Source organism: Patella vulgata, chromosome 2, assembly GCF_932274485.2.
Source record: "Patella vulgata chromosome 2, xgPatVulg1.2, whole genome shotgun sequence".
Taxonomy (NCBI): Eukaryota; Metazoa; Mollusca; class Gastropoda; family Patellidae; genus Patella; species Patella vulgata.
Genome location: NC_065880.2, coordinates 29,112,901 through 29,136,954, shown reverse-complemented (window position 1 = coordinate 29,136,954; position 24,054 = coordinate 29,112,901). Strand labels below are relative to the sequence as shown.

Below are 24,054 nucleotides of genomic sequence, written 5' to 3'. Positions count from 1 at the left end.
ATCATAGGCTGTAGAAAAGTCGATATATCCACAATATAAGACTCCACCTTTTGATTTTGAAAGATATTTTTGGATTATTGCATTAAAAACAAATATATTGTCAACAGTCGAGTATCCATGACGAAAACCTGCCTGTTCTTCAACAAGCACATTTTTCTCATCAGACCACTTTACAAGCCTTGTGTTATAAATGGTGCACAGTATTTTACAGGCGCTATTTATCAATGAAATTCCCCGATAATTTCCAGGGTTATCAGTGTCGCCCCTTTTATGCAAAGTGTGAATAATGCTATGGGACCAATTTTTAGGGAGCACGCCACTACTGAATATATAGTTTATGGAGTAATGGTAACATTTGATTCGATGCATGCTTATAAAAGTCAGGAGGAATGAGATCCTCACTAGGAGCTTTGCCGGATTTTAAATTTGCAATGGCAGAGAGAATTTCACTATGCGAAATATCACGATTTGGTTCATAATATTCTGGATCCGATTGAAATTCGTTATGTTTACATTTATTATCACGTATATATTCATTTACATAGCAATCAAACTCATCATCTGAGGATTCAACTGATGGATTAAGTAAAGACTTAAAGTGGTTGTACCAGTTCTCAATATTAATATTTATAGCAGGGGGTATCTTTTTCTGAATGTAAACTTTTATCTTAGTCCAAAATATTTTAGGATCCTTTTCGTCGCATAATTTTTCTAATTGTGACTTTTGATACCTTTTCTTTTTGGATTTACAATCTAGTTTAAATCTATTTATGACATCTAAATATTCACCCAAATCAGACCCATTGTTCGTTAAACGGAATTGGTTTAATAATTTACATTCTGATTGTTTCAATACTTCTAGGTCTGAGTCAAACCACGGACACTGTGGATGTGGGGACTGCTTTGGCCCAAATCTCATATTCGCTTTATCACCAACAGTTCTGAGACTTTTGTTAAGTTTTAACACAGCCTTGTCGATATTATTGCGATCAAGGACCCGATATACATCTTGCAGATCATCCATAAATTCTGGCTCTCTAATCAAGGATTCAAACATGTCTGAATTCTTTTCTTTCCATCTGTACCGGACGGAGGTGTCGCGCACATCACGTTTGTCTTCCCGTGAACGTAGTTGGATATCACATGATATCGAAAATTGCTTAGAAATATCGTTATTGAGGACACAAAAATCGTTCACTTTACAAAACAAACTGCTACTAACTATAAGTATGTAATCTATTGTGCTCGAACCACCTGCACTCAAATACGTATGATTCCTGAAGGATCTGAGAGTGATCGACCATTTAATATCAAAAGGTTATTTTCACAGCACATCTCTAGAAGACATTTCCCAAAGGGGTTAACATGTTTATCACAATTTTGTCGAGGCTTACCTATTTGTATACTGTCATGGAAAAATATGTCGTAGCAAGACTCCAGTCCCGGTATATACGAAGGATTGTCAAACTTAATATAGTCGAGCTCAAGACCCGTCCTGGCATTCATATCACCAAGAAGTATAATATGAACATCATTATACAACTGTTGAACTTTGAATATCACTGAATGAATTAGATTGATATTACACTTAACATCTTTTGCGTTTTAAAATATTGATTCTCCTGGCGGTACATAACAACAACCAAATACAATGTTTTTGGACAAACCCAATTTTGAAGCACTGACATGCAACCATATCATGCAGAATTTGTTTAGAATATCTTTGCAAAGAGGCTTTTATAAGCACCAGAACCCCACCTGATGATTTAAAAGTTTGACACAACGCATGCATTCACACACACACAAAATCCCGGAAACATCTGAGAGAATTCATCAGGCAATTTTTGGAATGTTTCAACAAACCCAATGATATCATATTGCTGGGTAATAGATTGGATTTCAGCATTGTTTGTGGATAATTTGTACGAAAGACCTTCAATATTCCACGATAATAAATGTAGGCTTTCCAAAATATTATCTGGGTGTTTTATAGAAAAGTGAGGTTTTTAGAAAGAAAGTGGATGAAAGCGCTAGCTAAGATGAAATTAGTTTTTTCTTTCTAAAAACCTCACTTTTCTATATACACTATAACAGTAGTGGAAATAAAATTGATCCATTTTGTACCCTATTAAATTTAGTTTAAATAGTTCATCTAACATAAAAAATGCACCAATTAGACTATAAATAATATCTATTTATGGTGAAACCTATTCGGTTACTATATATAAAGGACGCTTGTTTTATTGGATTTACCCCTGGCATAATAATACATTTCATGGTTGATTTAAATTAATTTTATTGATGGACAAGTTAACAATCAGATGTTTTTTTGGGTTTTTTCATTTAAGTAAAGTAAATTCCGTCATAAAGAAATAATAGCAATCGAATGCCGTAAATTTCACGCAAACACGATTCTTTAAAACATAAACAAAAATAGCGTTTAAGAATGTTGTTTATGTATAAAAATTCTGATGAATTCGCTTTGTTGATCAGATTCTTCATTCTTAATGCTCGCAAACGTAACGTCATGTGCTAAAAATAGAAATATGTAGGCTTGATCAGCAAGTATAATTTATACTGAGAGAGCGTACTAGCAGCATTTTTGTTACGTTTTTATCGATTTATACGACAGCAACAAGGTTTAGCATAAACATTACCAACAAAACATAAGTGTCAGTACAGGAAATTACTTATATTTTAACATGACAGAATTGGAAAAAGCAAAAGTTGGTGTCGAAGACGTAAAAGTTGCCGTAGATGATGAATATACTTTTCTATCGCCCGCTTGCCCTGTGCGGAGAATAACTGTTTATGCCGACCGGGCAGAGGTGTGCAGGGTCATTAACACCAAGCCAAAGAAAGGTATCAATGAAATATTATTGAAGAATCTACCAGAATGTATAGATGGAGATTCGATCAGGTTTGTAATCTATTATCTGTATTGCGTGTAAATCGCAATAAATATGTTGTTGTCAGCCTCAATAATCAGAACTGGTAAGCTATTTTTGCTGCACCTCAAAATATTTAGGTCAGGTGGGCGTAGACGTTAAAGTGGATATGCTCATTAAAAGATTTTTTTTTAAGAATTTGTATAAATGATTATTATATTATTATTTTAAGTATATGGGTATTATCATTGTCACCACCAAGAAAATAAATTTAGAATTAATTTAGAATAATATTCAAGCCTTTCCATAAATTTCTAAATTCTTATTTTATTTATTTAATCAAATATAATATTATGCTTGATTTTTTAACAAGGAATAAGAAAACTGTGATTATTCAAATTAACCACACACACATATAAAAATAAACAATCAAACCTTAAAGTCACTGATCATAATTTGAGGAATCCTTTGCAAACTTGAATATTGTGAATGTAGGCATCCTCTACTGCAGAGGATATAAAGGGGATATGGTTAAAGTAACTAAATCTTTAACTCAATATCATGCAAAGTCTTCAACATTGAAAACACAAATTATTTGTCAATTTAAATCAATATTTATGTTCTGATCTTACTAGGAAAAGATGGGCTTCTGATATCCAATATGTACGTAAGACAAAATAAACCTTTTACCATTGGTATACGAATCGTGTACCATAATGCGTTTACTTTCAGCGCCATTTGTAACAAGGGACTCAAGGAACGAGGCTAGACAAATTCCACAAGTCATGTCAAACGGTGACGCCATATTTCTTATCTGGAGAGCATGCGCTACACGTATAAATACTATTGGTTTAGACTGGAATAACCAGACGCTAGAGATTGCCATTCCATTGAGACTGCTGGCGTTTATCACCGAACATAACTGATTCGAAATTAAAGTAAAAATGGAAACAATTGAATGTAAATCAGTTTATATAAATTCATATTAGTATTACATTATTATATGAGTTGCGACCCATTTGTATCAATTTCTAGCTCCCAAATATTAGCGATTAGGCTCCTTTAAAGCAAGCTAGTATTACCTAGCTATAATCTTTGCTAAAATATTTTGATCCATTTGAATACAAGAAGGGAGATTTTCTACTGTTGATCTTTGATTTTGTATTCTTGATGAAATGAATATAATCCATTTAAGTGCATTTCAACATGTATTAAGAAGAGGTGGAAATTTTTATATTTTCCAAAAAAATGCAAATGACACACAGAGACTTTAACAAAAGACTTTACTGTCATTATATTTATTTGTGCATGATAAGTAAAAAAGAATATGTTTCATAAATTCAACATCAATTTTATTATTTAACATATGTACACAGTACAGTACACAATATTGGATGCATATGTAGATATATTAAAATCCTTACACAGATATTACCTGGAAGAAGATGAGGTAACCTCTGCAGTATCTCCATTGTCTTTTCCTCCTTCACTTAATTTCTTTAATAATGTTAGTGAATCCAAATTATCGAAGTTAATTTTAAGCTGTTGCCTCAAAATCGTGTCCATTAGATCCAATCCCTATCAAGTTCTTGAAGGATTGTCTACCATCATTATTCATTGTCATCACCAACATTATAAACTCTGAAATTCAGGAAAATGTTTTTCTAGATATCTTTAAGACAGCTATAATATTTCCACTTATTAAGAAGAAATCATAAGACCCCGATATTGGGAAAAATTATAGGCCAGTGTCAAACTTAAGTTTTATATCCAAAGTCCTGGAACGTGTTATTTCTAAACAAATATCATCACATATAAGGGATCGCGATTTACTAGAATCTTTTCAAAGTGCATACAGGAAGAACCACAGCACTGAAACAGCATTACTATTCCTTTGATGTACCCTCACCTAGCCCCTTACCGCATCGCATGTATGGTTTCTGATTTGTCATTTTTGGTTGTCTAATTAAAATTATTTACACCTATAATTACTTATTAATATCTCCAATGTTAATGAATTCCAATCATCAGTGGTCTCACTAATCTTTTATAAGCACCTTGCCTTTGATCATGTTGTTTTCATGCCTTTGATCTTGTTGTTGTCATGCATGGTTTCTGATTGTTTATTGCTTGTCTATATATAATTGCCCTACACATTTGTTACTGTACTTGCTTGAAAACTTTGAGAGAATACTCTTGGAAACATCGCCTAAATAAATTAATAATTGTTTTTCCATAAGTATGTGTTATAGTTTATTGCTCTATCCAGTTACTAAATGCCTCTAAAAGATCAGTTCATAATGATATTCACACATCTATGGATAATCACAACTGTGTTTTACTGATACTGTTAGACCTATCAGCTGCTTTCGACACAGTGGATCACCATATTCTGTTAGACCGACTTGAAACAGACTTTGGAATTGAAGTTGATGCCCTGCAACTCATCCAATCATACATCAGCAAAAGAACACAGAGGAGTCTGGTTGGAAACATCTCCTCTGCTGAATCATTGCTGCAATTTAGAGTTCCACAAGGGTCTGTACTGGGGCCGATACTGTTCAGTCTGTATACATCCCTACTGGGCTTTCTGGATCGCAAATTAGGACTTGAATTTGACACCCAACTGTATATTTCCTTCAAGCCATCAGGCCCAAAGAGTTTTAAACTGTCAAAGTTTAATATTGAAAAATGTATAGATGATTTAAAACTCTGGATATCACAGAATGTCCTTAAAGTTAACGATGAGAAAACAGAGTAGTTTGTAATTGGTTCAAAACACAACCTCTCAAAGCTAGATGATGATCTTTCTATTCGTGTTGGTGAGTCATCCATCACAAATTCTACTACAGCCTGAAACATTGGTGCAATCTACAATTGTAACATGAATATGGAGTCCCAAATTAACAATGTGTTTAAAGTAGGCTACTTTCATTTGAGAAACATTGCCAAAATTAGGAGGTTTATAACAATAGATGCAACAAAACACTTATACAAGCCCTAGTTATCTCTAGACTAGATAATTTTATTTCACTGCTGTCAGGTGTTCTGAATAAATCTTGGACAAACTACAAAAATTACCAAATTCAGCTGCTCATCTCATCTCAGGCTGTTCTAGATATGACCATATAAATCCAATACTGTTTAATCCCCAATGGCTCCCAATATCTTATGGAATTGAATACAAAATTCTACTTTTCACCTACAAGTGTTTATCTTGCGCCATTATACCTCTCACACCTATTGTGTTTGTACATGTACAAACCATCTCACGAACTCCACTCAAATAACGATAACTTCTTGCTGATAGAAAGAAATGCAAAACAAGTATCGGTTGGGGAAAAATCTTTCTCAATAAAGGCACCTAAATTATGGAACAAATTACCACTTAGCCTAAGAAACTGTTCATCAAGAAGTTTTTATTTACCAAAGCTGGGGGGGTTGGATGGCCGAATCGTTAGCATGTGCGTGCTGTATCATAAAGCCTGTCATTGAGTCAACTGGCGTGGTTTCGAATCCCCGGTTGAACATGACAAGGAGTAGGGTCGCCTATCCAACCTCTTGGGTTTTCTCCAGGTCCTCGGGTTTCCTCCCACTGCTATAGACCCCTATGCGCAAGCGAATTATTAAAATAAAATTAAACCAAATGTTAGTCCCAAAATGACCTAGTTTGTGACGAGTGGATGTTAAACCCCATCTATCTCTCTCTCTCTTTACCAAAGCTTTTTATTAACTGTGATGCGTTTTTTTCCAAATTCTTAATTTAGTTGTTTTTGTATTTTCATTTTTGGTTCAGTAATTTATATATATACATTTTTTTTTCCTTTGACTATTTACTTGTATTTTTATTCTATGTATTGTATCTTCTTAAAATTCGTAAAGAACATCTGAGCACTCTTTAGGTGAATAATGCGCGATATAATTACACCATAATAATAATAATTACCCATTTTTCATGTGAAGTGAACAAAGGTTAGGGTTAGTATAAAGATGCATACGCAAGAGTTAAATCTGCCTATTGCAGGTCTTTCTTCTGGCTTCAAATGCTATATAAATATTATTTAGATATTTATTCACATGCCAAACTTTTAATCAACTCTCTAGAACATCAGATGCTAAAAAGATTAGACAATGTCCACCATGACTTCGTTAAACAGAGACTGTTGATGGACTGAAAAGATTATAAAATCACTCAGCTATTTTCAATGATTACTGCTATCTATAGATACAAAATAAAATCATATACTGTATGTACTCTTTAAAACTAATGACAACATTGTATTAATTTGTATGAATCAAAAATTGACTACTGAGCCTACAGCTAAGTAAATATCCATACATATTAATATCTTTATATTTGAACTAGTGGGAAGAATTTTAACAAAAACATTATGTCTTGAATGTGAAATTCTTTGAGGCCAGCAGAAACATATATTACCTACATGTAAAACAAATTTCAATACAAGAGGGATTATAGATGAAATGACAGGTCTTAGTGTCCCTACTGTTCTACACCAACTGGACTAATGAAGACGAGCATGCCATACAGTGTACTGTCAGTGACGGATCATGAGGTTGCCGGACCCTCAGGCAGTGTAGCTTCCGCGCCCCAGTGAATAGATGACACTCTGCTTCCGCCGAGAAAATTTTAAAAGTTTCGACCTGAAATGGTAATCTGTGGAGTATATCCCAGGTGGGAAGTCATATACTTAGTTCTAAGCAGTTAGTGTCGATCTAGATTAGTAATCTGAATGAAGTTGATACAGATCTTATTTCCACATAGTGCAGAATTTGTTTTTTTTAGGAATATATTCGGAGAATTGATATAACATTATAAAAAAATTTTTGTCTCTGTTGCCCTTACCATGATCCGTCACTGTGTGCTGTGGGAGAAAGCTTGACAAGACCTCCTGTTCACTGAAACAGCGCCATACTCCATAGTTCACTTGTACAGTGAAATTCAAATCTCTTTTTATATGCCCACATTTTCATGTTGACGTATATTGTCGTCGTCCCTGTCCGTCCGTCCACAATTTGTTTGTGGACACTCTACAGGTCACAATTTTTATCCGATTTTGACGAAACTTGAAGTATAGATCTATCTCCCAAAGATCTTGGTTACTTTTGATATTGGCATGTATCGGACCATGACTTCATGGATTATGGCCCCGGATTGTACGAAAAATCATGGTTTTAGCTTGTGGACACAATTTTGATCCGATTTTTATGAAACTTGAAATGCATGTTTATAATCCAAATATCTTGTTTCCTGTCGATATTCGCACATATCGGATCATAACTTCCTGAATTATGGCCCCTGATTGTACGGAAAATCGTGTTTTTAGCTTGTGGTCCCTCTAGAGGTCACAATTTTTATCCGATTTAAAAAAATGTTTTAGTATATCACCGCTACACCCTAATGATGGTTGAGTTTAAATTTCGTGAAAATTGGACCAAAACCGTCGGACAAAATGGCCGCCCCATGTACGCAAATACATGTAGTGTGAACATCTGGTATATGAAGGTTGTGGACCTCCTCTAGATCACAATTTTGATTTGATTTTGATGAAACTTGAAATACATGGTTATAACCCAAAGATCTTGGTTCCTTTCGATATTTGCGCATATCGGAACATAACTTCCTGAATTATGGCCCTTGATTGTACGAAAAATCACGTTTTGGGTGTGTGGTCCATATAGAGGTCACAATCTGCTGAACCAGATTATGTGAAGTAAGTCATTGAATTGGGCAACAACAGGATCACTGGGTTTGTCAACGTGCAAATTAAAATCACCCAGGATGAGTTTGGATTCCGACAGAAGAACGGCTTTAGATATAAGCAATTCAAATTCTGATAAAAACTGTCTGTTGGAAGATATATTAGTGGCAGTAGGTGGAGGGTGATAAATCACCAGAACACTCAAATCCGTAGATTTTGTCAAACAATATTCAAAAGGCTGTGGTTGGGTTAAATTATTATGCTCCACATTCAACTTTATATTACTATTGTACAACAAGCCTATTCCACCACCTCTAGATGATACTCGTGGTTTATTACTCAATAGATACACATCAACACACAGTTCATTTATAATAGTAGTTGTAATCTTGGAAATCTATTCTATTTTAAATGTATAAAAACTCCCAAATGCCACACATCACTGACAAACAGGGAAATAACTATACATGTAGCCAAGAGCTATAAACAGTCATCTAGCAAATATGATTCCTTTGTTATTATCCAACGCCGATGGAAGTTAAGGAAGGGAAATTGAAGTGGGCTCTGACCATTCTCCCATCCCGGTTTCTGATTCTGGAGCATATTTCATAAACCATTTATGATTTCAATATGAAACTTTGTATATGCATCAGTATTATACTATAGTAGCTGTGCATTTTGCTAATTATGGAAGTAAATTTGACTTAATTGTTGGTATACAGGGTCAGAGATGTTTACGACTGAGTCTTCTTTGTTTATTTGTTGTGAGCTTATTAATCACTTTCAGGATAACTTACAGAATTTAGGAGGTGCACCAGATGACCTAATTAACCTGAATAGAACACCTATTTAATATGTTATTTTACATTTCAGGGTTGAAGGAAAGGGAGAGGCTACTATAGAGGAGGTATCCTATCAACTTAAATATATCCCTCAAGATGAAGCACAACTTAATGCGAAAGAACAAGAACTCAAAGATCTTGAAAAGGCTTTGTTGATAGAAAAAGAAGATCTGCAGTCCTTATTGTCGGTTGTAAAGAAACAATGGGAAGTTTTAAATGGATTTGCTAGATCTGCAACTGCTGGCATGCCGACTGCTGTAAGTCAATTTTGTAACATATTTCTTCCTCTCTTAAAAGCATGGAAATAAGATGCAATTATTTCTTTTGATTGTGTTCCTTATTCAAAAAACAGACTCAAATTGCATATATTGCCAGGAACATTGGAACATTTTTTTGCAGAGCCACCCCCACTTCCGAAGGCCCCTACTAGAAAATCCTGAATACGTTATGAGGATCCTAATACAACAATCATTACTTGTAGATAAACAAAACCGTATAAGCACATGCCTTGTCTCCAATATTGAAAAAACTATCATTTTCTAAGACTAGACAGTACATCTATTTAACAAATTAAAAATAACATGTTTAAATGACTTTACATTTCAGAAGAAAGATGAGAAAGAAACTCTTTTAAATGATTCTTACTTTGAAGGCATTGCAAAATTTTTATCCTTGTTTAAAACTGAAGGAAAAAGTTTAGAGGATTCAAGATTAACATTGGAGAGAAAGTTGGTAGATTTACAGAGCAAGATTGATGCTAATGCCAAAAATCAAGGTCAGGTGATGAACAGTAGAACTGGTGACGAATCAAGGTAATAATTTATATCAGAGACAATTTAATCTGTTTAATGATGCTTAAGTATTTGGGGCGGTAGCCAAGTTGTCTAATGTGTCTACTTTAGATGGTAAGGTCTGTTAACCGTGTAAGAGGCATGGTTTCAGTTCTAGACTTTGAAGGTACTTCATAACAGGGGATTTCTTAATTAATAGATATACTCCTCTGAAATCAGGCACTGAAATTGGATGTCAGAATACCACCAATTTCTTACAGAATTTCATCTTTTACCCCCCCCCCCCCCCCTTCTGTCCCTTACATCCCTCTAATTTGTTCGCTGACCCCGGACTGGTAAACACTGCAGTGTATGACCTCATGTACCCTGAAGAAATCTAGTTCACTTGTTAACATTTTAACAGAAAATAGAGCCAAAATTTAATTTTTTTATCCTTTTTATTTTAGAGAATGTACAATAGTATTAGATGCTTCATCAGAAACACCAGTAGAGTTGGTTGTGTCTTATGTTGTAAATGATGCCTCTTGGATTCCTAGCTATGATATCAGAATGTTTACAGCTGAGGGTGTCATGAAGGTATAGAAACATGCTTGCTGTTCATAGTTAATCAGGGTCAAGGGCATAGTTCCCTGATTGAAATCCTACGTGGACTGAGAAGAACTTAAGGATTTTTCAATCTGGGTTAACACTTGTCAGACGTGGCTAACACGTAAAGGGTTCATGAAGTGTTCTCCCATGTACACATTGGTGGGCATGTAAAAGAAGCCAGACAGATCTGGCATTTGATAAAAAATAGGCTCTAATGAACTAGTACCTGGTATTTGAAACTTTGAGCTGTACATGTATTGAAAATATCAATCCAAACACTGAAAAATACGGAAGACCATTAGGGTCAATCAAAGGAAAAAAAATATTCTGAGTATCTTGTAATTACAAGATAACTATCTTGTAACTACAAGATAGCTTAATATAGCCTATGTTGTAATTACAAGATAGTTACAAGAAAATTATCTTGTAATTACAAGATAGGTTATATTGACCCTAACGTGCTTCCCTGTATCTTGTAATTACAAGATAGCTATCTTATAATTACAAGATAGCTATCTTATAATTACAAGATAGCTATCTTATAATTACAAGATAGCTATCTTATAATTACAAGATAGCTATCTTATAATTACAAAATTGCTATCTTATAATTACAAGATAGTTTTCTTGTAACTATCTTGTAATTACAAGATACGTGGAAGCACATTAGGGTCAGTCACGTGAAAAAAAAGTTTTCTAACTAGTTTATTTCAAGGTCACCCAACACTGATTTATCGGATTGCTAGGCCAACGAAGTACTTTTTTAGGTTACGGGATCGGCACATTTAGGTCATGCTCCCATTAATAGCATTAGTTATTTCGTGCCCTCATTAAAAACCATTCATTAAGTTCATACTCTCATTAACTGCATAGTCCCACCAACTTCATACCAGGGATCTTAATCGGCTGTTTTTTGTCGGCTTTAGCCGATAGGTAAAACAATGAACTGGCCACTAAGGTATCACAAATCAATCTACTTTCGGCCGATTTACAAAGAATTAATTATCAGGCCGATTGGTAAAACAATGAACTGGCCACTATCATAAATCAATCTACTTTCGGCCGATTACAAAGAGTTAATTATTACTCGTCGATTAAGAAACCCATCAAAGAGTCAATCATTACAATGAATACCTTCGGCTTATTTCATAAATAAACAACTTAATTGAGGTAATCATGCCAAGTACTTGAACACCTCGCAGAATGACACCAGGAAACGTAAACGAGATTTAACTGAAGATAGAGATGGCTGCGTTGACCTTGAACTTCAAGCATGCACGTCGTCAATGGAAATTCCAAAAGCCGGAGATCCTCCCACGTGCAATATAGGTCAACCAAATTATTGGCAATAAAATACCATATTAATCTGACGATCATACCTACGTAGCAAAGAAAGACGATGGCAGAACAAAGAGTTTAATTCCTAAATCTATAGATATTATTTCATAGCAAAAAGAAACATTGCCATCGCAAATTATGATTATGAACAATAATTGAACGATTTGACGGAACGGGACATGAAATGACAAAAAAATTATATCGGGATTTTAATTACTGTGGTGAATTTATTTCTTTAATATTCAGTGAAATTGAGGAAGAGATCCTCTCAGATATCCGAACGAGTCCTGCTGTGTATACTGGTAACACTAAAAATAAACTAACCTGAATCATGACAATTGGCCACGTGACCTTTCGTACGTACAGCATATTTCCGAGTTCCGACTACACGGAAACTGATTTTTGCTTCTTTGTTATTTATATACTTTTTTATTTTTATATATATTAACATGTGCTTACGAATAATATAATTTAAAAAAAAACATTTGTATGTACTTGTAGTTTTTACTAATTTATAACTTCCGTTTAGTTGGATGAAAGCAAAAGTAGGAATATGCAATGCAAGTTGCTGAAATAATAATGACTATAAATGTCGATATTATAGCGATGTATGGATACAAGTATGCAATTATAAAGGTATTATTATCCCGAATACGTTATGCAATTAGTGAATTATGCAATTACTGTCGTGAATAGAGTATGAATAAACCAACATGTTTGTTGTTGAAAAGACGACTATCCGTTAGGCCTACCCGTGGCCGGTTCATTTCAAAATGGATTAAGAACCCTGCTTCATACCCTCATTGATATCATTTATTCATGATACATTGATTTCATACTCTCCTTAAAGATACTTTCCCTGCATATAAACTGTGTGATTTGATGATGTATTTGGGCTAAAAACATATTCAAACTAATTAATCTATCAAACATTTGCTTCAAATCCGTATCAAAACTTTGTATTCGTCGGGAGATACCGCAAGCTATAAATAAACTGTTGTTAGACGCCATGTCAGTCAACTCATTTCATTGAGGGTGTAGCACCATAGGCCTTCTGTCTGACGTGGAGAGCGGACCCAGTACTAAAACCGGTCGCCACATCCTACATACAACCCATGCATCTTATCTTACTACATATTTCTGTAGCCTTGTGATTGTCTAGAATTTGTCTCTAACTGTCTTTACTTCTGCTTCACGTTGTGTATTTACTTCTCACAGTTTCTTAAGACGTCTGTCTTACCAGGAATAATAATGCATAGTTCGCTTCTACATTTTATATAGCATACAACTGAATACAGGTATACAAGCATAGCACAAATTACAATACTATATAGCTAAAACCACTTCTCCACCCTATCCAGCCTCTCGGCTGTCTAGGAACTCAGATGTACCCTCGATCTCTGGAATCTAATGCAAGTCTGACTTACAGGGTTCCCCGGTTTCTTTTAAAGGTAAGTGAATATCATGCACAATAACGCGTGATCATGGCCCTGAACTTGTGTAATTAACAAAATGATTGGTTACTTTAAATCAAATGATGCAATTAGAATAATTCCACTCACATGTAATTCGGTGGTAAATGAGTGACATATGTTTTCGATAAATCGCTCTTTTTTATGTGTCAACTATCAATTACAGACTAAGTTGATTTAAGTATTTTAAGTACATATCACATATTATGCGAATATGTTATTTCTCGAGCAAAAATTCTACTAAAAGTATTACATTCGTCCCTTTCTTTAAGACTTTTTGCTCGGTATTGGGTAAAAGTTCCTTGAATCCTTTACAATAACCATACCAACATCTGTAGAATTATATAACTATTCATAAATGTAGCAGAAATCTAGAAAATCAACATATATAATTATCACCTCCCCGCCTTCTAAGATTTATGCTAAATGAACAGGTAGGAGACTCTTAAAACGTCTATGTGCTAAACCCTATAATTATTCATGCAACAGGCAAATATCAATGATACTATACTATATAACAAAACTGTGAAAACACAAACACACATAATCAAAAATCAAAAATCAAAAGTTGCATGCAAAAGTTCTCCAAAAAGTTCATCACTGTAAAATCCTATGAAAATTCACTAAGCCTAAACACAGAAAACACAAATTGTCTTTTTTAAATCTTCAAGTGTCCTAATTTCAAAACACTATAACACATCACGTAATGTTTATAAAGTTCAGGTTTCACTTCAAATTCTGTCTCAGGAAATCTCAATTTGGTAAACTGGTAAACCATTTCTTCTTCTTGGATGTGTATTGGTCTGTTTCAGCTACCATAGTATCAAGTTGAAACTTTCTTTTTTTCTTCTAAATATGGGTTGTACAATTTTATCCGGCAATCAAACATGTCATTGCCATCAGACCAAGAACTAACTATTCCTATTTTTTTTTTAAAAACTTTATTTTGCTATTAGTCTAACATTATTATTTCGAAAACGTATTAGCAAATCTTACTGTAATTAAAATTAAACTTTATTTAAGTATTAATAAACTTTGATGTGTCCCTTTAATTATAAATCTTCAAACTAACTTTGACCTCATGACCTGAACTCGATCATTTTATAATTGCGTTTTCTGTTTTAGAATTTCCTACATTGTTATTTTATATTTCACCGTCAGTAATGTGACCTTTTTGACCTAATCATATAAATCTACCATTTTGTATGTGAATTAAAACAAATACACCAACACATGAAACAAGCCCATGGTTACTTATTCCACATTAGTATTACCTAACAGGTTATTTAGAATAGAACTGTCAATCAAATATGATCAGTATATGAATGACACTCCATTCCATCCTACAGTTTGATGCAAAAACCCATTTTTATTTAATTTATCCACGACTATGTTAAGAGAAAATAGCCGTACGCTCCATTCAATCAGAACACAGTCCATATTTATATAATCATGACCATCAAAATATACACCTAGCTTTTAATTACACATAATTTACTATATCCCACATAGTGTGACTTACACACACATCAAAAATTAACACAGTATGAATACTATTGTTTATAATAATCTGACCTAATGTCAAATTACACATTCTAATCATTGCGTACATGTTGACAGCTTAAAGCAATTAGCAGTATATATTAAAGGTTAATATTACGTTTCTAAAGCAAAAATTTAATTACATAAAATTATATACGGACAAAATTTACCGTATACCGCCACTTTTCTAAAAAGTGTCATATTCTTAACTTAACCTCCTATTAAACTCGAATTAATGACTTTGCGATAATCTCACAATTTAACGTGCCAATAATTTTAGTTTTTCCCAGGAAAACTATAACCAACATCCCTAGATTAACCATATGGGATTTTTAACATAACCTAACTTTTTAATCAAAAGTTAAATTACTTAATTTTGAAACCTTGAACTAGAGCTTCAAAATTACACTACTCTACTTATTTTACCACGTGGACGACACAAAAACACGAATAATGGCAATTCAACCTTTTAGTCAAAAGTTAAACTACGACTAAAACTAAAATCTTGAGACTTTGGACTAGAGCCTCAAAATTATATTAGCATTATATGGCTAATTAACCACACATACAAACGACACAAAAACACAAATTAACGAATCACAGTAGAAACCACGGCCAACTAGGAAACTAGAGTTAATCACTCACAAACTTCATCCTTAGCTCTGCCTTCTTTTCTACTGCAACCCGAAGACAACATTAGTTCCTATTTTATTCCCTGTTCCGTTTCCTTATTATTCCTTAGTTATATCAAAACATTTTTTTTTTAACCTACTCCCTAAACTTTCACTTTAACTTTAATTTTACTCAAATTTACTACAGGTCATGTTAACCCGATAATATACATACCTAACTCATGAAATAATATTGTTTAATAAACCTATCAATCTCAATTTATGAATGACTGTAATTTATTCTCTATACAGTTAAATTTTAAATATTTAGTTTCTTATCAGATTTTAACTTTGAATTAATATTATTTGGTCATTAAACAAATTTAACACATTTAATTTACCAAACAAAATGTATTTACCCAATTTTTCAAATATCTCCACCAGATTTTTTTTTTCCACCAGACTTTTTCTGTTGCTGGATTGTACAGGTTTTCTTCGTAACGTCTTCAAATATGTATTCTTCTTCTAAAGTGACTTCTTACCCCAAAGGTCGAAACTGTCAGGGCAACCAAATCGAATATGTAAGACTATGCAGTGCTATACAGTTACTGGTTAGATGTGGAAAATATGTGATGCTTACTCTCTTTTCTTCTAATCTTCTTCCAAATGTTCTGCTTACCCTAAAGGTCGAAACTGTCACGGCAACCAAATAGAATATGTATTCTTCTTCCAGGTTACTCGATCTCTTAGTCACGTGCACCAAATAGAATATGTAGCACCATGAGTCTTCTGTCTGACGTGGAGAGCGTCTATGGGAAACCGGTCGCCACATCCTACATACAACCCATGCATCTTTTCTTACTACATATTTCTGTAGCCTTGTGATCGTCTAGAATTTGTCTCTAGCTGTCTTTACTTCTGCTTCACATTGTGTATTTACTTCTCACAGTTTCTTAAGACGTCTGTCTTACCAGGAATAATAATGCATAGTTCGCTTCTACATTTTATATAGCATATAACTGAATACAGGTATACAAGCATAGCACAAATTACAATACTATATAGCTAAAACCACTTCTCCACCCTATCCAGCCTCTCGGCTGTCTAGGAACTCAGATGTACCCTCGATCTCTGGAATCTAATGCAAGTCTGACTTACAGGGTTCCCCGGTTTCTTTTAAAGGTAAGTGAATATCATGCACAATAACGCGTGATCATGGCCCTGAACTTGTGTAATTAACAAAATGATTGGTTACTTTAAATCAAATGATGCAATTAGAATAATTCCACTCATGTGTAATTCGGTGGTAAATGAGTGACATATGTTTTCGATAAATCGCTCTTTTTTATGTGTCAACTATCAATTACAGACTAAGTTGATTTAAGTATTTTAAGTACATATCACATATTATGCGAATATGTTATTTCTCGAGCAAAAATTCTACTAAAAGTATTACAAGGGAGGGACCATTTTTTAGAATGTATTTTTCGTTACTCGTACATAATTCCTAATTATTTTCTGTCAACTACTTTTTCCGTTGACACCCCTCAATGTTCTCAAAACCGCCTAACCATTTTATCAAGAAATAACAACCACTCCCCCAGTCAATCTAGCACACGATAAGCTGGCAGACAACAATCGGGTTGCCAGTTAGTGATGCCCTGACATTTTTGCCCATTGCTTGCGCTTTTGGTTTTATTCGAGTAATCCAGCATTTTTCCAGTAAGATTGGGTGTCTTTACTTTCCATATATACCAAATTTGCCATACTTTTATTCGACATACGACCCGATAAATACTCTCGGCACAATGTATCTTTAAAGCCACGGAATGCCATTTACTTTTTTCAGAAAAGTTTGAAAATCCAAGCCGGAATGTGCACCAATTAATTATTAAAGAAATCAAAATCAAGATCGCAACGATGGTAATTTGCAGGCTTGGATTCAATCAAATTAAATATAGGTGCATGAAACAGGTTCAGCGAAATGTAAAGATGGCAACGGCTTGTTTAAAAGGGATATAGACGAAACAGCCCTAATCAAAAAAAAAACCAAAACTTATATGACTGTAAAAATGTGATAAAAATTTACCTAAATATACGTCAGTAGGTTCTTATTAAAGTGGGTATCGCTCTATTTCTTGGAACCTTGAAATATACAAAAATGGTTCTAACAGCACATATTAATGTAATATGAACTTCTGCAGACAATAAAAACTGTGTGAAGTCAAAACAAAGGAAAACAAAAACAGCCAAAAATCAAAATTTAAAGAAGTTTTCCGAAAAATATCAATAGCGTTCTGTGGCTTCAAGGAGAGCATTAAAATTGATGAATCATTGATATTAATATGAAGTTGGTGGGAGTATGACGTTAATGAAAGTATGAACTTTATGATTTTTATGGAGGCATGAAAATAACGAATGATATTTATGGGATCATGACATGAATGTGCCGATTCTGTAACATAAAATAAAGTACCGTGTAGGCCTAGCTGTTTGTGATAAATCGGTGTATGCTGACCTTAAAATAAGTTACAAGATAATCAGATTTTTTTTTTACCATTTGATTGACCCTAATGGGCTTTCGTAGAAAAAAGACAAATCTGTGCCAGTCAAAATGACAGCCACCAGACTGATTGTGCTTGATGTATGGTAATTTTCATTTATGTAATTTGACGGGAAGAATTTTGACCTCACGGCAAATTTTCCACCTATCCTTCTTGAAATTCCAAGGATTCGTTTACATGCCCACTGGCAATGTGTACTCAGGTTATTCATTCCATTTGAACGTTTAGACACTATTCTTTATTAGCCCACAGGCACCACCCTTAAGGCACCATCCTTAATGACTGGAGAAATCCTGATGGTAAGGCATTCTAGTTAATAAATCAATTGCAAACCTCTTGACTGCCATGGCCCCACACTATTTAGTGAGAAGATATACATAAACCCATCTTTACAATTCATGGTAGCCTACTATTAGATTTCTGAGCTGTCTGTAAATACAAGAGGTTAATGGGTTTTCTTTATTTAAAGATAATGTATTATGGCCAAATTCAACAATCAACAGGAGAAGACTGGAATGATGCCAAATTGTTTTTATCAACGGCTTCTCCAAGTATTGGTGGTGCTGTCCCAGAATTAGAGTCTGTTTTCCTCACTATTAAAGAGAGAGTTCGATATCAGTCTAAAAGGTAAGATTTTTACAATAGTGTTTGCTAATTTTTTAAATATATTTGTAGATTAACAGTTTGGCATCTAGACCGAAAACCACCCGAAATTACTGCTCTCTCCTGACTGAGAACTGTATACACTTGTGACAGTTTGAGGCAGTCTAGGGAAACGTAGTTTCTGATGGGTGGTTTTGAAAATGAGCGAGAAAAAAACACTTTCTCAAACATACTTAGTTTCCATCTGCTTGTAGATTAATCTGTGAAAAATTAGGTATTGTCCAAAGAATGCATATGATGATTAATGTCTTTAACTTAAAATTTGAATAAATCTTATCTTGAAATGAAAGTCGCCTTCCATGATATGATTAAGATCAGAAAAGTAAAGTACTGTGATTATGTTAATGTGCATAATTCTGATGTTGTTGTTGTCGTTGTTGTTTGCATGTAGAAACTACAAAACAAGAAATTAATGCGGCATGAAATTAATGCATAGGAATTTTGCCTACTCTTTTACTTCGAATTTCAACTGTCAAGGGTTCTTTAATGTGTATGCGAATGTGTACACAGGACCTCAGTTGTTTGTCCCATCCAAACTACTAGACACTGTTCCTTGCCATGCTTAATACAGAGGGGGAACGGCATAGAATTAATGTGACCAGCCATAACATTATTTCTTTTTGAAATGTCCAATGTCATTAATTCTTTGCATTTGTTAATTTCTTGTTTTATAGTACCCTATCCATCTAATTTAAATTAGATAACAATTTTGTTTCGTTCATTTTTTCATGATTTGTAGCCTCATCTAACCAATCAGCACTTTTATCAGACAATTGTAACACTAATGGTTATTTATGATCTCTAACCGCATTCAGAATTATTCCAATATACACTTTTAAATAATCCACCACAATACACAGCCCTGTATACCAAAACTATACCGCTTGATTAGTCAAGAAGTTAACATGATCTGAATACCCACATTAAACATGAAGTACAAAATGAAACGAAATGAAATTAATGGGTTTATTATATGTTAATGTGCATGTTTAATGTTGTTACTGTTTACAGTTTTGTTCATACAAAAACTCCTGGGGGTCTTATTCACAAAAACTAAATTGTTTGAAAAATACAGGTTTTTTTTATTGGCTAATCTTTGATTTAAGATATTAAGCTTTCAGCCTGAATCTTTCAGTTTAAGTTTTCATGAATAAGGCCCTTGATCTACTAACACATAATGATTTAATTTTTTTTTCTGCCTTCTGATAGTCTCCCACGTCCATTGAATTAAGATTAGTGAATTTTTCATTGTAGACTAAAAACAGATCAAATTCCATTAGTTTTAAATGACATCGAATAAAGAACACAAAAAGACAGTTTAAATAGCCTTGAAAAAATATTTGAATTCGAATATTCAAATATTTTTGTGACCATTACCATGTTTCAAAACATTTAATAACAAAAATTAAAACATAGATATGATGTCACCCTTTGATGTTTTTAACCAGTATATAGGAGAATGTACGCTTTTCTTAAACAATCGTCTTTTATTTATAAAACTGTCAATTATTTATTGAAAATAATGGACAGGTTTACCAATAATAGACACCTATCTGAAAAATGAACATGTATTTTGGGATAATTTATTCTCTGAACGAATTAAATTACAGTACATGAAATTACTTTAAAACCTCATAGTTACCAAAATGTCACATGACCGAATGTTGATTTAATGTGTTTGTCTACATAAAGAATTCCACTTAAATCCATCCGTTATATGTCACTTGTCCATTTAATAGTACGTTCGGCACTAGATCAATGATGCGTTTATATACGCCCACATTTTCACTCCTTCTTTGTGGACACTCTACAAGTCATAACTTGAAATATAGGTATATATCCCAAAGATTTTGGTTCCTTTCGATGTTGGCTTGTATGGGACCGTAACTTCATGGATTATGGCCCCTGATTGTACACACTAAAGGTCACAATTTTTTCATAACCCAAAGATTTTAATTCCTTGCGATATTGGCGCATATTGGACCGTAACTTCATGGATTATGGCCCCTGATTGAACAAAAAAAACGTGTTTTGAGCCTGTGGAACCTATACAGGTCACAAGTTTTATCAATATCTAAATCATTTTTCTGAGCAGCCTTTCCATCACAACTTTGGCGGCTATTATCCCCCATATGAAGAACATAATGGACAGTCTTCGGCCATTATCCATCACATAATGGACTAATAGACAGGTTTGATTTAAATGTGGGAAGACTATCGGAATTGTTCAATTGCTTAACTAACAATCTCACATTCTTTAAAAATATATGCACGTCTAAAGTCAATGCTTTAATCTTCTTTCCTCTTAGATCACTAACTATAAAACTATCACAAATGTTGGGACTTATCTGTAACATCTTTAAAGTAATAAAAGTCACTTAATATTTGCATACATGTTATTCAGTGGTCCAGAAATGGGTAAAGAGACAATTGTAAATTTGATGTGGATGTACATGTAGCGGCATCCCTGTTGGTCAATTAACATTTCATTTAAGCACCATACAAAAGCAGAGCTCTTGAACTGCCTTTTGTTTGTTAGGTCAATCAATCAGGTTGGAATCAGTCACTGCCCATAATTTTGGGTTAGCCACTCCTAAAGTGATGTGCTTACCGGTACATCTTTACTCTGAAAGTCACTATAAGGAGGGTGAATTGAATACTTTGAACAGTGTGTCGACAAGAAATTGTGGAGGGTTAAAATTGATGAATCTTGTACAAATTTATATTCATGCATGTAAAGTTCTAATGTATAAAATGTTATATTTGAATCAAATCTACATTATTAACTCAAATAGCCAGTGATTTCAACATAAATGCTTTATTCAATACTATGTTCACAAAAAGAGTACATTATACATAAATCAAAACTAAATAAATAATATACACCTGATATATCAAATCATATTGATGTCTGGTATACTGTTTGAATGTAGCTTTAATAGAAATACAGTAATTGTTATCCATAGAACTGTTGTGTTTATATTAATATATCAAATCAGTTCAACTTATACCAATTGTAATTTGCATATATATACTTTAACCTAAACCATTGGCGAATCATTATAATTACAATTTCTGCTGTCAACTCCAGCTATTAGATAGTATAAAATGGAAATCCTCTTGTGTGTACTACTAGGTTTTATGTAATGTTTCTTGGCCCCATTATAGAAACAAAAACACATTTTTGTTAAAATCTGCATTTGGGATAGCTTTGTAGTGTTTAATGTGTGGTGCTTGCTTTAATAATCAGCTTATTTTTTTATTGCTTAGCTTAGCTTTCTAATTGTCCAGCTTTAAGCACATTTGAAGGTTTCTGAAAATTACATTCATATGTTACTACATTCACAGGTTTGACAGACAGGAAAACTGATCAACAAAACATAGACAGAGCAAACAGTACATTAATTCTGCAGTCACAATATAAAACTTCAAATACCCAAGTGAATAAAGCTATTCGCTAAAGGAAGTTATTTTATACACAGAGACTAGACTTCAGTTACTCACTTCCAAATTTCCGTTTAAAACAAATTAGGTCAAACAATATAACCTTGGGCATGTAATTAACTTTTATCATCAGACTACATTACATGTAGATAACTATGAGATAAAATAAATTACCAGTACATTTTATTTCAATTGAATACTGTAGTAACTGCACATTGCTTTTTTTATTGATTTATTACAGAATGTATCACAACCGATACACATCATATTGTTGTGATACACATGATATTGTTGTAATACCCATCATATTGTTGTGATACACATGATATTGTTGTAATACCCATCATATTGTTGTGATACACATCATATTGTAGGAATACACACATTGTTGTTGTAATAGACATTATATTGTAGGGATACACACCTTATCTAATTAAAAAGTTTTCAATCTTCTGCATATGCCTAAAATCACATTTTGTTTTAGAAATAGAACTTGCTAATGCACATTTAAATACTAAAATATTAAAAGAAAGAAGTTTTAGAAAAATATATTTTAAAGTTTTTTTAGATGAACATTTTTTTGTTTTCAAATGATATAGTTTAAAAATTGTTAGTACCCAACTTTTAATATATAAGAAGAAACACTCATACTTATTGTAGTAAAAGACAAAACAAACTAATACCATTTATTAGTGATACTAACTCAGTTATATGATAAAAAGTTCAAATATTAAAGTGTCTGAATGTCATTTGAGTGATTTTGATTCTCTTGCAAATAACGATATTCTGAAAGTTGAATCGTTAAAAGGAATATCAGGCCAAGAATAGATCAATTCCGTTCAGTGCTTCCTTCAAAAGATCTGATGAATTGAATTTTCTTTTGTACATTTGGCATCCACGTACTGCAGGCAATATAAATGGGATGTGGTCACAACAGTCTTAAATCAAAACTGTCAAAATTGACTTTGCCCAAAATGACTAAAACTTTGGTCAAAATTTATGTTAATATTATCATTGGATTCTTAATCTTAGTAAATAACAAATACATAATTGGTCGGCATGGATATTTTGACTAAATGTTGTGGAATATGGAATTTGTGGTTATTTTGACCAAATGTTTGGGTTGATTTGGTTTATTGCTGTTTTCTCTATAACCCACGCAGACAAGACAGCGTCAGCTTTAATCTGAACTAAAAAAACGACTTGATGGGTATTAATTTAATCCTGTTGAATACAGGCTCACAGATTATCTATTGCTGATATTTTGATTCTGTTTCCTTATTCAATGTTAAATCAGTTTGAGAATGGACCTTATAATATTTTTTCAGAAATCGTAGAAGTATGTCTAAGCGAGAAAAAAATCCAAATTATGGACCTACTCATGATAAAGTTAGCGAATTGTGCATGTTTATTCCTGATGTCATTCCTGAAATGGCTGTTAGAACAACAAAGGTCAGTTTGAGCACTGACTTCATTATATTAACTTGTTCTTCTACTTTGATATTTGAATTTCAACTCTTATTACACAGATAGACTTTGGTGAATGTTAATTAGATTTTTCAAAAAACATAAAAGTAATACTCATCCGGTA

The 24,054-nt window shown here is 33.4% G+C and overlaps 1 protein-coding gene across 7 annotated transcripts in view; it reads left to right on the top strand.

The window, feature by feature from the left end:
* The first annotated feature begins 2,578 nt into the window (after positions 1–2,578).
* LOC126809688 (protein F37C4.5) overlaps positions 2,579–24,054 on the top strand; it is a 62,803-nt gene continuing 41,327 nt past the window's right edge. For 6 of the 7 annotated variants that reach the window (XM_050534412.2, XM_050534413.2, XM_050534415.2 and 3 more), the window contains exons 1-5: positions 2,579–2,920; positions 9,482–9,707; positions 10,057–10,262; positions 10,688–10,817; positions 18,826–18,983. In XM_050534412.2, coding sequence (XP_050390369.2) covers positions 2,703–2,920; positions 9,482–9,707; positions 10,057–10,262; positions 10,688–10,817; positions 18,826–18,983 — 938 coding nt within the window. In that variant the 5' untranslated portion in view covers positions 2,579–2,702. Of the gene's footprint in view, positions 2,921–9,481; positions 9,708–10,056; positions 10,263–10,687; positions 10,818–18,825; positions 18,984–23,791; positions 23,916–24,054 lie in introns of all 7 variants that reach the window. The other variant, XM_050534416.2, reaches the window with a different exon arrangement.